We start from the raw sequence: 15,022 nt of genomic DNA on the forward strand, positions 1-15,022 counted from the left end.
ATTGAACATTTATGTAAATACTGTATTCATGAAACTTTATTGTATTGGAATTTTGTGTTCAAAATTACGCTACAGAAAACTTAATATCAGCTTTCCGGAATATAAATTGGGTTTTCTTAACTTCACCCAGTCATTGAGATACAAGGAAACATAAAGTTACACAGATTTATGAAACACAATGCATATTTACTTGAAAAAGGCAATCTGTTACAGGTAATGTTGATCGAAACCGTTTGTATAGCATCTTCATTCAGCAAAAGTCAGCTTCTCTGGCTGGAAGAGCCGTTGCCTTTTCAACAATAGTGGTAAAATACAGTACTGCTGTTTTAATTGAAGCCATTTTTACAAAAGTGTATTTTACTCCATTCAATTTACATAGAGAACTAAAAACTGCATGGACCACAATTTTTTTTACCAAAACTATACTGTGATTTTACAGAGGTGTAAAACATAAATAACAGTGAAATTTGTGAACATATACGACAGCAAGACACCGACAGAAAATATGTCACTGCAATTAAGCGTGTTGATTAAATTGAAGGGGTCCTCACCCCACTGCCCCTAATTTTAGCATTTGCATCGCAAGTAAAACTTTCATCTACTCGCACCAGTGTGACCAGTAAATTTGCTCTTTTCTTTAATTAACTCTTCTTGAATAGTTTTATTTCTGACAAACTTCTGCTCCTCACTTCAGCCCATATAGTGAGAATGAGTGGAGTGAGTATTTATTTACAATTGCAAGTCAATTTACGATGACAGTGAAAAAGTAATGAACCCAGGTTTGTCCTAACAATATACAGGACATGTACTGTATATTTTTTTTTAATTAAAACAAAACAGACACATAGGAAATAAAGATCAGGGATTCACATTCCAGTCTGGTAGATGGCAGTAATTTACTAAACGTTGGTTTACCAACCGCCCTCAAAATTCACAAGAAGAAGAAGAAGGACTCGATTTGTGCGTGGCGTCATAAGAAAGAAGGCGGGAATAAGCGTGTGCACTTCAGGAACTTGCGAGCCAGTCGGGCTGGGACAGGGCAGCATGAAGCGATACGGGAGTTGCCCTTGAAGAAGTTGTCAGTATGGCAAAAGTTAGGATTCGTTGCAAAGTGAAATTGACAGTGTTTTAACAGCCTTATCGTACATCACAACTCCTCGGCTTAATGAAGGCTAACTCCATAGCTTCTGTGAGTGGCCATATCAGTGCGGAGTACAGCAATGGAAGGTGGAGTGGTAAGTTTGGAAAAAAACGCGTCCATTTGAGTTTGTATCACCAACCTTTCAAAGAAAATTTTGTCAGCAAAATTGAATTTGCACGGAGTCTGAAGAAGCAGTTGATCCAAAACAGTCGTAGAAAAGCGAATTTTCTCAGTTACTGTGAGTTAAGGGAACATTATTCATTTCCATGTTAGACTCTGAAGTGGGACATGTACCTAATATGAGCACTGAGCAGCATGTTGGTGCTTGCACTACTGGCGTTATCTCTGCTGAGTGCCGATCACAATACAGTATTAGTTACCGGTAGTCGCACAATCCTCGAGTGTTGTATAAAAAAACTGGTGTAACTTAATGTACTCGATGGCATTACTATCATTGAAGTATTTTGGTCATCCGATGTACCTCAGTGGCACACGAAGCACATATACATTTAGTGTATAAAAATTAGTCTTGTCAATTGTAGCTTGACTTATTCCAGAGGTTATGAGCTCATATAGATTGAAAGCTTAACTTCTACATCTGTTCACACAGCTGATATTGTTGACAGTCCCCGGTTGCCAAGCCATCTGATCATAGAGAGGGTTAAAGAAGTTGTCAGGTTGAAGTCATTATGTACTGTTGGTAAAACCTTGACCTGTTAGCATTTGCTCAAACAAGTCACTTTTCAAAATATATGGGACCAAAATAATAATACATAATATACACTGAAATTACATTCATCAATACTTTGTCCAGGTTCACTCTATGCAGGTCCAAGGTTCTGTACAGGAGGTTTCTTCAAGCGATGGATGCCTTAATGATTCATTCGAGGATGAAATTCTTGCCTTTCTTATTGATGGTGAAGCTCAGCTGCACACATATGATGATCTCACCAAAGTCAACCCTGTGACGCCAACAACCGGTAAGAACAATAGCCACAGTGTATTTTCATCAAAGCGTTTCTAGTAGGGTTGGGCAACATAAATGATGGAGGGGACCACACTTTTTCATCAGCGCTACTGGGGGGGCAGATAGGACAACGCACTTCTTAACCCCTATGTATGACAAAAGTGGGATTTAAAATATAGAGAAAATTCATGCATGTCTGTTTTTATTGAACCTATGTACAGTACATGACAGTATCTTATGAATGGATGGCACAAATCTGCTTAAAAGTAAATCAACATTAAGTATAATAAGTCATTTTGTGCTTTTTTTGGACAAAAGTCAACACACAAAAAATTTGAACATTGTTCAGGTACTATGTTTGTCCTGCATGCCATTCCAAATCCACAAAAATATTTTGCCTATACTTACTTACATTGTAGTATGGCAGTATAACCCACACCCCAACAAAAATATATATATTGAAAAAAATCTGTGAATAGGTGAATCAGTGGGTGACAAATTGCGGTCCACTGAAGTCGAGGAATATTGATGATCTGCCCCGTCCCATCAAAAAACACAACGGTGCTGTGAATGATGAACTGCAATTTAGCAGGGGTACATAGTGCTTTTTATTATGTTCTTTATTGAGCACTTCTGCTTGTAGGAAAAAAACAAGGCACCCTGTTACATTGTGCAGCACATTTCCTCATAACTTAAGAAAGCTAATAATAAATAATAATAATACATTTTATTTGTGGGCGCCTTTCTAGAAACTCAAGGACACCTTACAACAAGCAGTTAAAATCACGAGTACAATGTTAAAAAACTACATCAATGTTTCTGTTTGACAGTGCTGAGATGCCTGCAGGCCAGGTATAGCGTGCAAGTATTTTACACCCATGCTGGCTGCACCTTGGTGGCTCTTAACCCCTTCCAACCCGTCCCTGAGCTTTACTCCCTGGATGTGATGAAAGAATATCACAATGCTGCCCAGCTCAAGGTATTTACATCCATACAAGATGTCAGGTCACTTATGTTTTCAGTGAACCAACCGGTAAGCGCCTCATTGGACGAATTTGCACTGCAAGTCCAAGTGTCCGATAGCTGATATTTCATTTCAATGGATATTTGAAGTGACTCTTATCAGATGTTCACATGAAAGTGTTCAGGAGTGAGAGTCAAACAGCCTATTGACAATGAGTGGAACAGCTGGAAGCACCTACCCCAAAAATGCTGAAGTTATTGATTCACTTACTCTGTTGTCTTTGTAACTCTATAGCTGCTCTAAAAGGCATCAAGCACATTCGGGGGAAAAATGTTCATTGTTAATTCAACACGCGGGGGATTATTGATCTGCTGATAGTAAAAAAAAAACTTTGACTAATTGGAGCATAATCACAAAGTTGTCAATTTAAAGCAAGCGAATTGTAATTCTGACCTCTGTCCAGTCATGTTCTTATGTTCTCTTTCACCGAGCCACGCGTCCCTTCAGTGAAAACCATATCAACAGAAAATAATGTCTTTCTGCAGGAGCCCAAGCCACATATCTTTATCGTGGCAGAGGAAGCCTACAGGAATGTTCAGGGCCAGCTGGGGCCAGTGAACCAGTCCTTGGTGGTCAGCGGGGAGAGCGGTGCAGGAAAGGTAGACCTTTTGTGGTGAGCGAGATTGTGATTGAAGAAGAGATTCAATCTCGGCTCAGACATTTCTGTGGCGCTTGCATGCTCTCCTAGTCCTACATTAGGTTAAGTGAATATGATGGATTTGTTGTTGGTGTAAAGTAGGTTTGTTCATCTTTGGGCTGGGCAGAAAGGCTTGTTGGAGCCTAGCGCTACTATTTATATTGTATGTAGCTCAAAGTCAGCTAATAAGGGCTACAGCTTATCAAAGCGCAGTAGAATTTGGAACGTTGTTAAGTTTTTATCAGGCTTGAGTATATTCCTTTCTGCACAGACTTGGACTTCTCGTTGTTTGATGAGATACTATGCCACAGTGGCAGCCCCCTCCTCAGTGGTGGAAAGTCATGACACTGTGGAGAGGATTGAGAGGCGAGTGCTGGACTCCAACCCCATCATGGAAGCTTTCGGTATGACGGTTGGGCTGCTATCCTTTTAAAAATGACAACCATCTTTTGGGCACGGTACTAGAGTCAACATTCCGGCTTCCATGCAGGCAATGCGTGCACACTTCGCAACAACAACAGCAGTCGCTTTGGAAAGTACATCCAGCTCCAACTCGACAGGTAATTACAGCTGCTTGTGAGGAACGTTCATTTCGACAGACGGTGCCTGGTTGGCACGTCGGTAAACGTTTAAACCTATTTATCTGTTTTTATGTGTAGATGTCAGCTTTTAGTCGGGGCATCTGTGCAGACATATTTACTGGAGAAGACCAGAGTTGCCTTCCAACCAGCCAATGAAAGGAACTTTCACATCTTTTACCAGGTGAGTCATACAGGAAATTTGACAATACTGTGTCAACTCACAAATACTAAAGGATCATCTCTTCTAAATCAAATGGGCAATTCAATTTGAACTTCTTAAATTTCTGTCCGAGTTGGGTAGGGGTGGAATGGGAATACAGATTGGCTTGTTTGCAGACAAATTTTCACTTCCAGCAGATAACTAAAGATGTATTTATTTTATTTAGACATGATGGGTTAGCAGGCACCCCAGATAACCAGCTATTTGTATACAAGCAATTTTAGAGCCCATTTTCCATATGTCCCCTTGAAATACTGTACATCTAAAGTTGCAGCTGGAAACTTCAAGTCCAATGTAGCCTATGCAAGGTGTGACAACTCAAGACATTCACATTGGGCATTCTATTTTTCAGATGATGAAAGGAGCCACGAATGAGCAGAGAAAAGAGTGGAACATGTCACGAGGTCACCACTTTGTGTGGCTGCCAAATGTCGAAAAAACGATTGAGGGTAGGTCTTTAGTTTATATATTCATTTTGTTGAGATTTTGACAGCCCTGAGTGTGTAATGTCTTGCAGAGGATTGTTTTCAAGAGACACTTGATGCAATGGTCCATTTGCGTATAAATACACAGAGGCAAAGACAGATATTTAAGGTAAGCTTCATAATAATTGTTTGTGTTGGGAATCTTTGCTTTGTGCAGAACCATTATTCTGAATACATCTACAGGTATATTTTATGGAATCTGTTTTGTTATTGTAGATGCTAGCTGGTATTCTGCATCTGGGCAATGTGAAATTCTCAATTTCAGCTGATGAAACGCAGCCGTGTGACATAAAGGAACAGTCCAAAGGTATTTCATGAAACATGCCCTATAAAAGGGAAGAATGTTTAAGAAACAGTACATTGGTTTTTTAAACAGTTAATGTTTCAACCAACAATATGAAGTTGTCACCTTCGTAAAATAATAGGCCGTTATTTTTAAGAGGGGGTGATTCATCTCATTCAATGAGTATATCATGAAAAAAGTGAAACTCTTGTTTTCTTGCTTAACTACACACTATAAAAATACAGTACATCATGATTTGGGGGTGAGGGTGGAATCCACAAATTTCTCTTGAATCTAACAATTTGCATCTCAAGAAATTCCAATATTACATAAACATATTTTTAATGCCAAAGAGTTTGTATAACATATGTTTAAGTTTCTGAATTAAACAAGTGACATATAAAACTGCTTCAAACAACAAAGCGTGTGATGGAAAAGTGGTTATGACTGCATGACTGTCTGTGTTTTATGTTATGTGTTGTGTTTATTGTTTTACTTGATGTTAACTGTTTTGTAAAGCGCTTTGTTACAGCTGCCGCTGTTGTGAAAGCGCTATATAAATCAGCATGTATTGTATTGTATTGTATTGTATTGTATTGTAAAATAAGATATCCTTTATTTGTCCCACACTGGGGAAATTTACAGCCTCCAGTAGCAAGAATGTGGGTAGAAAGAAGAAAAAACAAACAAACACCGTTGAATTAAGTCCAATATAAATACAAAATGGATAAATCGCAGTGCTATTTACAATTGCTTTTCATATATGAACATATATGAATGTTTCTGGGATGTTCCACTTGTTTTGAGACACACCTCCATGTGTTTCAGTCTCCTTGCATAGGGCGGCTGAACTGTTGCAAATTCCTGCTGAGGAGCTTCAGACATGCCTAGATGTGAGGACGTTAAAAGCAGGGAGGCAGAGTGTACGCAAACCCTGTTCCCAGGCAGAATGCTGCATGCGGAGAGACTGCCTTGCCAAAGTCGTCTATGCCAAGTAAGAACTAGCAGTTGATCATCAAATGATCAACTGGACAGTTTTTTTCCCCTCTGTGTCCAAGACGTTTTGTCATCAAACGCTCAAATGTTAAACCACCATGTCTTTTTGTTTCTGTTAAACACAAGTGAGGATGTGGCTTGTCTTTCCGCACAGATTATTTGAATGGCTGGTGACATTTATCAACAACAGCATTTGTGCTGATAAATCCACTTGGTGCAACTTCATAGGTACATTTTTAGCGCAGTCACAATACTGACGATAAAGTATTGACTTTTAGAACACTTTATTTCGTAGATTCAACTCTACAACGTGCTTATTATTTTTCCATCTGTCTTTTGTTTCAGGTGTGCTCGATGTATACGGTTTTGAATGTTTCCAAAGTAACAGCTTGGAGCAGCTTTGTATCAACTATGCCAATGAAAAACTCCAGCAGCACTTTGTTAGCCATTATCTTCGAGCTCAGCAGGTACCGATTATTGGTTTGCAGTACAGTACTACCCCCCCCCCCCATGGTGATGATGATGTCAAGCTTCAGACATCAGTGACACTATTTTCACTCTCTTGCTTCAGTTTTTCCTTTTTTAACATAGCATGTTAAAAAAATCTTAATATTCAGCATGTATGCAATCAAAACCATCAATTTCATTGGATTATTAATCAATATATCTGTGGCGCTTATTGTCTCTCATTAAGGTTGCAGGTTAACCTCTCCCAGTTGACTTTGGGGAAGTAGCAGGGTACACCCTGGACTGGTCACCAGGGAAATGCAGGGCACATAGAAAACAAGTATTACCAAGTACAGATAGTTGGGAGTCTTCGGTTAACCTAATAACCACGTTTTCCGTGATGTATGATGAAGTTAGATAAAACTCATACTAGAGATTCGAATGCAGAACATCTCGCCCGTAAGGCATAAGTGCAAACAACTACCCGCTGTGTTGCTCGATGGAAACGACTTGAAGCAAACTAACAATGACGTGTACATTTTTTCCAAGGAGGACTATATGTCGGAGGGATTGCAGTGGTCCTTTGTCAAATACCAAGATAACCAAAGCTGTTTAGATCTCCTCGAAGGAAGCCCTAATAGTGTGTTTTCTCTTCTCGATGAGGTAACATCCTGTGGTTTGGTGCCTTCCATAATTTCTTTTGTTTTTCCTGCAGTCAGGTGCCCACCCTCCCTTAAAAAAAATATAAAATACATTTTTTTTTTTAGGAGAGCCGACTTAATCGAGCCCCGGATGCCAAGGCGCTTAGGATTCGTCTGGAGAAGGAGCTTGCTGGCAACGGCAACATCAGCTGGGATAAATTCAGCAAAGTGCCACACTTCACTGTGGCCCATTACGCTGGCAAAGTCAACTACAAGATAGAAGGCATGGTGGAGAAAAACAAGGTGTGTTACCGGCGCGTAGATCCATTTATTCAGCTTCTCCATTTGTGAGATTGCTTTTGTTCTTTGTGGGAACTGTTTTGTGAAGGGTATTTTCTGTTCAACCATAAACAAAGTAAGGTCCAAAAATCCCTGCTCGGTTATGAGGTACATATATGGGTGCTGATATTGAGCAGGTCTGCTATCAAGGCCTTCATTTACACACCGCTCTCAGGTAGAGCACCGTTGATGAATCCATGCGTCGTGTATGCGCTGCAAGGATGTGATGACGGAACATCGTGTCGCTTTGCGCCAAGCGAAGTGGGCATTGAAGACTATTCAACTCGAAAGTAGCGTTGCGGTGATGTCAGACGGCACATGCAATGGGATAGAAGTTGGCGAAGTGATTTCCGAGTGCTAATAGCAAAAGACCAACCTCAGCCGTAACCTTAATAGGGCCAAGCAGAATTGAAAATGGATGGATATTCATAATGTCCCTCTCAATTTGATGTCGTTTGTGTTCCAGGATCCAGTGGCCCCTGAGATCATCAGTCTGCTTCAGATGTCAGATAATCCCCTGCTTCAGCAGATCTTCACAGAAAAGGAAACTGACAACTCCTCAAGCAAGGGGCTCAGTAAAGTCACCGTAGTCTCAAAGTTCAAGGTAGAAGCAACTCGGATATTAAGATGACTGGTGTTGGCGTAACACGGAATTAGTCTTGAGTTGACACCGGTGTTTATGTGGCTTCAGAACTCCCTGCAGAGCTTAATGAGCATCCTCCACAGCACAACTCCTCACTACACTCGCTGCATTAAACCCAATTCTGACTGCAAGCCTTTCATCTTTAAAAAGGAGGAGGTAAATCTGGACATGGAACAATTTCTTTTTCCTGTTAGGGAAATACAAAGTATGATCATAAAATGCTGCCATCTGCTGTCAGGTGATCATGCAATTGGAGGCTTGTGGGATTGTAGAGACGATACATATAAGTGCCGCTGGCTTTCCTATAAGGTGAAAACAATTTCTCTTATTGCTTTAATTGCTTGTAATTTATTGACGAATATGGTTGTTCACAGGATTCCGTTCAAATGTTTCATACAACGCTATGGATGCATACTGAAACACTCAAGTTTCCAATCAGAAGTTGAAAACCATGGTAAGTCCAAGTTGTTGTTGAATCATTCAAAGAAAACTGGATAATTTGGCATGTTTACTATGGGGCCGACAGTGATTTTATTTCCTCTCTTTAGGTCTTCTGGTTTATTCTCATTTTCCCTCGCTAGCACTCTTAGTTAATCTGACCCTCAGTTCTCCCCTTGGGACGTTTCACTTAAATAAAACAAGATTATCTAACAAAAACTGCAACTTCTTTTGAACTTTCCAGGTACAGTAAAATGCACGAATTGTCTGGCTATCAGAGCTTGCTTTGCTTGTGTAAATGTTATTAATTGTGCTTGAATTTCTGTTAGTTTTTAACCCACTGTCAAGGCACCTTTTAGTGTTTAACAACTGCACTCTTCTAATTTGCACTTGCATGTTTCCAGGTATGATTTAATATCCATGTGTGTAAGCGCTCTATGTTGTGTGTCAAACACCTTTAATTATTCTTCTTCTCAACCCTATTAACTCCAAATTGCCTTGTGTAAAAAGTGAAGGCCAGCTGTGACCACGACATGGATCTACGAGAGGTTCAGAGGATACTTGGTCTGGCATTCCAACATCCGGCACATATCAGAAGGGAATCAAAATCTTTGGTGCACTGTGGGCGGACTAAAGTTTTTCTCACCCAGTCAATGGTTAGTCGTTAAAATAATTCACCCTCTCCCTATGAAACGTATTATGAATTCCTACTTTGTCATTGGATGGTCTTCTGTTCTTTCATTGTTTGGCCAACAGTTAGACTTACTGGAAGATCAGAGGAAGAAGATTCTCTCCAAGTGTGCTTTCTGCATTCAGTGCTGCTGGATGCGCTACCGACGACGCAAACGTCTTGAGCGACGGCATTCTGCTACTCTAATCCAAGCAGGTAAACTTATAATGCCTCGGTAAGGTCGGGCTGTCTGTGGCCTCTTGGCTCACTCCCTCTGTCTGCCTCCTTTTGACCCGACTGGCTGGCCAAACAAGAACCAGCAGGAAGCATCTTATCACCCTGATTAGCTCATCAGAAGTAGCAAATGTCAGACACAACATTGGGCCATCTGCTAAACTAACATGTTTTTTTCTTCGAATAGTGTTGCTGCTAACAATAGACTATGGTAATGAAACAAATTTTGGATGCAATAATCTTAATACAGGAACATTTTTACATTTTGAGTGTTTCCATCATAGAGTAATACTAACATCCATTCAATGCTGCTTTTGATCTTAGGCCTAATCGTTTAATCGTAAAACCGTTACTTTGGCCGCCATATTGGTGCCACGGAACTACGTTGAATTGAAGAGTTTCATTTTGACGCCTCGAAAAATGTTTGCTGCCATCTTGTGGTATATATAGGCAATTTAAAAAATTTTTTAGGTGCATGTCAATAACTGTCAGAGTTCTTGATTCATTTCAGGACGTGGTCCATTTGAAGATTAAATCTCTCTTACGGGATACATTGCAGTCCTTTACAACCAAGGTTATTTTCAGGTGATTTTTATGCTTCTTGCAGCGGTGCGTTCTTGGCTTGTCAGGAGGCGGATCCAGAGATGGGACAGAGCTGCAGCACTTATACAGAAATCCTGGAGGAAGTGGAGGGTACGATTTAGGAGAGCTGGGTGTCACGTGAGCTGGAAATAATTGGTGATTTTCACGTTGTCCCATCAGGCATTGATGAATTCATTGGCCAAGGAAGAGCTCGATGATGTAGAAGACCTCATCATGCAGGAAGACGTGTCAGAATTAAACGCCATCATCGGGGAACAGGGCTCGGTGCAGCTGTCCAGCATACAGGAGCCCATCACTGTGCGAGGATGGCCTATGGGTCTGGCTTTACCTTCACCCCCATCCATCACAGTATCAATGAGGGCCACGGGCTTTCACAAGATGATGTCTGTGGTGGCCGCTCTCAAACTGCCGTCCAAGAGAGGAGAGTACAAGGTGGAGACCAACCAGAACATGCAGGGAATCGCCTCTATTCGGGCTCAACCCAGGGTGAGGAGGCGTGCCTAGAATTTCTTCTACAAATTTCTTCAGTTGTTGTTTGTTTTGTGTAACGGTTCCTTTGAAATTACTTTTCTCCAATATTTCAGGGATCTATTAAACTGCACTGCCAACGGTCGCCCCTTCTTTATGCAAACAGCCAGCCAGAGATGAGGAATTATGTGACCGGCTTCAATGAGATCCTGTTGGAGAAGACTTTGTAACAGTACATCCTACTTCCATGTACAAGCTGCTTTTATAGAAAAGTTGTCATGTGACACAGAGGGAAATGTTCTAATAATTTTGTCACGTTACTTTTCAGCATAAGGTGGCTTTTGAATGCAGTACGGTTCAACAGCTTTTATAGTTTTAAGCGCACTACAACCATTTCAGGTGAACTTTTTTGTTTCAACTTTAGACTGCACGCCCAACTGTTTAGTGGTTGAGTACTTTTTGCACGACTTGTTCTCTAAAAGGAGCTGAATGAAAAAATTTACCATTAGTCGACCAATATGTATTAAATTTGAATTGGTTTATCACTGATCAGCACTAACTAGCCGTTGTGAAGCTTTGCATGGGATCTTCTCAAAGTAAAGCGGTCACTGAGTTTAGAGCAGTGGTCTCCAAACTATAGCCTTGGGGCCATTTGTGGGCTGCTGTCCATTTTTTTAGTGACCCATTGTGTACCATGTACTAAAATTAACACTTGGACATGGCTTGTGTCATTTGCTTGCATTGCCCTATCAGCTTTCTACACTGGATAATAATAGTGCTTCTCTTGCAAACAGATGGATGTTGCCACTTGAGGAAAATATTTTGTGTCAGTGCTGCCTTCCATTGAGTTTAAATCACAAAGTGTTGTAGCTTAGAGGAGTGAAAATCGACAACCAAAAAATGGGCTGATGTTATTTATTACCGTCATTGTCATGATGTACTCTATCATGAAAAAGACTGACATGCACACAAAATGTCAACACATACTTTGACTTGTATTTTGTAGAATCAAAGTGGGTTTGCATTTTTTGCACATAGAAAGCAGATATTGCACATCCAAACACCAAACAATTTACATGTGAATCAGGAAGAGAGTTAATCAGACTGCTGCTTTAATCTGCACGCCAGTGTAATATTTGGAACTTGTTTCATCCATTTATTTTGAAATATTTGTTGTCATTGGAATATTGTACGTTTTGACTAATGTATGCATGCTTTATCGAGGAAAATCTGAATACAAAAATTGAATTATTTGATTTGTAAAAATAAATGACAAAATAAGATTAAAAAATGTATATTCAACATGAATGCCTGATATCGGCATCTTTCGTGATCATTTTGTATGTTTAGAAAATACAAGATGGTTACCAGTCCATGACATCGCTAAACTCCTGTGGGTGAGCTTCTTTTTCTACAACCTTCAAACATTGATCTGAAAACTCCACAAATAAGGGCTCCTGCATACCTGCTTTCATTGCTTCTTCCTTGCTGTCAGCACCGTCTATGGTCCTTAATAGTTCTCTTAGGTGGGGATTGCAAAGAAGGTCCTTAAAATCTTTTGATTGACCTGTGGAATACATTGGAAACCATCAATTACTCCCATCTGACCTTTGCAAAAATAAAATCACTGGTATACCAGTGTGGAATTTATGTATAGTCAACACCCAATTTTCACTGGAGAACTATTCTTGAACCACCCGCAATAAATGAAAATTGATGATAGACCATATGAAGGGAAAAAAAATTCCCTTAGTTTTACTCATCTTAAACGCTTTCAACACTTTGAAAATTATACACACTTAAAACTTAAGCATCCATTTATTAATACATGAAACAATTTTCAATTCATACCTAACAACTTAAGCCTCTGTAGAGGTACGAGATCGGAGATGGCCTCTTCGGGCAGAAGGTCATCCACACTCCATGTGTCTGCAGTCGGAGGGTCTGTGTTCTCTTAAAAATAGTACACCACATATTTATTATCAATAGTCAGCATAAGAAATGCCAACATCATCGCTCCACCTTTTAGTTTGATTTACATGAATCATTTCTATTAATCTGATTTCTCCGATCATATTTACAGATTTAGTGGATCATACCAGTACCGACAGCGTCCTTTGTTCCATTGGCTATGAGCTGCTTAACAGGAAGGCACAAATCTGATGGAAGGATAGATTACAGGTCACGCATCACATAATAACTCATTTATTCTGGCGTTTTACACTAGAACCAATGTTCCTTACCTTTATGCTTCTTATAACAGGAAAGGGAGCAGCTGAAAGGGGAAATCACATGTTTATGCTCATTTATTACCAAAGGTAAATCAATAGAGTACTGTATTGTGTAAGACATGCATGAATTCACTGCGCACTTTTAGACGTTATTCCAAATTATTGAAATTCACCTGTAATTATATATTTACCCAAGACACTCGTTTAGTTTAATAATATCGCAGCAACAAAAAAACGGCACTAGTTTGTGTGCGAAAGTCGAAATCACTTGCATGGATTGGCTGCATCCGTGACTGTTTCAAGGAAAAAAAATTGCAGTTTGTGATTTTAGTCTCTAAATTTAACACTTGTTAACGCGAACCAACCAACCCAGAAAGATCACAGTGCACACGTGTTTAGCAAACGAGTTAAAAAAAGGCTCGTTACTCACTATCTTATTTCGCAGGCTGGGCATCTGTATTTGGGCGTTGGTTCGCTGCACACTCTGCACAGCTGCATCATGACACGATGTTTCCGTGAAATAAAAGACGGTTGATTTAGTCAGTCAAAATATTTTATGAGGAAGGCACACGGGTTACTGACCCGGAAGCACTTTACCACGTCGGGCCAACCTTCCCTTCAAGATAAAAGCAAAGATGTCACTTCCGAAGTCTTGCAAAAGGAGTAAACTCGTAAAGGGTTTGTACCCAAATAAACAAAACACCAACAAGTGCGGTCTTGTGCTATGCGACTACGTATTCTTACTCCTTTGCAGAATCCAGTTGATTGTACCATTTGAACTAATTTTATCATGTGATTTATGTCCAGCTTCTACTTTACAGTATACATAATGCAGAGTGTTGCTTCTGTCACACCCACTGTATGACAAATTATGCATTATACGGACAGAGACGTGGCTGGAATATGCCTCACTACCACCAAACTATCACAAGTAAGACCGTTGTTCTACTGTGTGATTAATTATCTTACTAGGGTGGCAAAAAATGTACCAGTACTTACATTTGTATTCAAGACAGTGCGTTAGTAGGACGCGCAATAAATGCTTAAAGGTCTTGCCATAGGAAGGTCTACTTGTTTAGACCTTCAGAAATCGTTACTAGAAAATATAAAGTACATTTACATCATTACATTCTATAGTATGAAAACAAACTCATTTCAGTAACATCCATTTTATTCCGATAAAATACAGTAAAAAAATTTCTCTCCACCCGAAAGGAATACATTTGTCTTTACATAGGAATCAAGCACACATGGCTGACCGACTTAGCTCAACACAAACTATTCTTGCACAAGTGTAATTTGAGACCAACAGATCCTGTTGCAGTGGAGGAAGAAATAGAGCAGCTGTCAAATGGCACATAATTGGGCATGGGCATGGCCACTCAGTCAGAAAAGGACGAGTCTCTTGGCCACGGTCAACATGAGGATTCCAGTGTAGGGTCCAGACCTACGTAGAAATAAAACAATAAAACACATTTTGAGTTTCATTCCTACCGGGGAATGTAAACTGAATTTGTATGCATGTCAGTTCATCACCATTGCAGGAGTCATAAATTACAGTAATATTAGTATGGAAGCACTTTTAGGCCATAGTATTTCTTAACAATACATGGTATCGAAATCAAACATGGGGGTCTTCAAATTATGATACAAATATTTCGCACAGTGGTGTAAGACTACAGTATATTAACGTGGCACAAATAAAATAACGGTTACCTACCGTCGTACTTAGTATTTTTATGTGATTGTTTTATATTCATAGCCTAAAGTGTTTTTCACACAATTTTACACTATAACGACAACTCGAGATTACAACGTGCACGCAATTAACTAGTTTACACAGCGGCGTCAAAAGTTTCACACGCGCCCTTAAAGTATTTTTTTCATTTGATTGGTTTAGAATTATGACCTACAATGTTTTGATTTATTGTACCTAGATGTGCTTAGCTTTCACAAAGACATCTTCTGACGTCA

At 39.8% G+C, this 15,022-nt stretch overlaps 2 protein-coding genes across 2 annotated transcripts; one reads left to right on the forward strand and one right to left on the reverse strand.

The window, feature by feature from the left end:
- The first annotated feature begins 977 nt into the window (after window positions 1–977).
- LOC127588605 (unconventional myosin-XIX) lies at window positions 978–12,205 on the forward strand. Its single transcript, XM_052047391.1, has 24 exons — window positions 978–1,235; window positions 1,956–2,121; window positions 2,939–3,087; window positions 3,618–3,731; window positions 4,041–4,173; window positions 4,260–4,329; window positions 4,429–4,531; window positions 4,923–5,019; window positions 5,088–5,164; window positions 5,272–5,362; window positions 6,167–6,332; window positions 6,489–6,562; window positions 6,680–6,801; window positions 7,331–7,444; window positions 7,549–7,725; window positions 8,228–8,365; window positions 8,453–8,560; window positions 8,643–8,713; window positions 8,779–8,858; window positions 9,353–9,498; window positions 9,599–9,728; window positions 10,354–10,439; window positions 10,509–10,835; window positions 10,934–12,205. The coding sequence occupies exons 1-24, from the start codon at window positions 1,221–1,223 to the stop codon at window positions 11,045–11,047; spliced, it is 2,868 nt and encodes a 955-aa protein (XP_051903351.1). The 5' UTR covers window positions 978–1,220; the 3' UTR covers window positions 11,048–12,205.
- On the reverse strand, window positions 11,719–13,670 carry znhit3 (zinc finger, HIT-type containing 3). The gene is made up of 5 exons (XM_052047408.1): window positions 13,479–13,670; window positions 13,061–13,092; window positions 12,917–12,976; window positions 12,669–12,770; window positions 11,719–12,384 (listed from the first exon to the last, which is right to left on the reverse strand). Exons 1-5 carry the CDS (start codon window positions 13,547–13,549, stop codon window positions 12,182–12,184), a joined length of 468 nt encoding a protein of 155 aa, XP_051903368.1. The 5' UTR covers window positions 13,550–13,670; the 3' UTR covers window positions 11,719–12,181.
- Window positions 13,671–15,022: the final 1,352 nt, after the last annotated feature.

This window comes from Hippocampus zosterae, chromosome 16 (genome assembly GCF_025434085.1).
Source record: "Hippocampus zosterae strain Florida chromosome 16, ASM2543408v3, whole genome shotgun sequence".
Taxonomy (NCBI): domain Eukaryota; kingdom Metazoa; phylum Chordata; class Actinopteri; order Syngnathiformes; family Syngnathidae; genus Hippocampus; species Hippocampus zosterae.

Bases quoted from the DNA above. Each gene is read 5' to 3' on its own strand.
- znhit3 (XM_052047408.1), bottom strand. From the start codon at position 13,549: ATGATGCAGCTGTGCAGAGTGTGCAGCGAACCAACGCCCAAATACAGA. The intron at 12,771-12,916 runs GTATGATCCACT...ACTATTTTTAAG, and splicing joins AAAGGACGCTGTCGGTACTG to AGAACACAGACCCTCCGACT. The intron at 12,385-12,668 runs GTATGAATTGAA...TGTATTCCACAG, and splicing joins ACAGAGGCTTAAGTTGTTAG to GTCAATCAAAAGATTTTAAG.
- LOC127588605 (XM_052047391.1), top strand. The intron at 7,726-8,227 runs GTGTGTTACCGG...TTTGTGTTCCAG, and splicing joins GCATGGTGGAGAAAAACAAG to GATCCAGTGGCCCCTGAGAT. The intron at 10,440-10,508 runs GTACGATTTAGG...TTGTCCCATCAG, and splicing joins AATCCTGGAGGAAGTGGAGG to GCATTGATGAATTCATTGGC.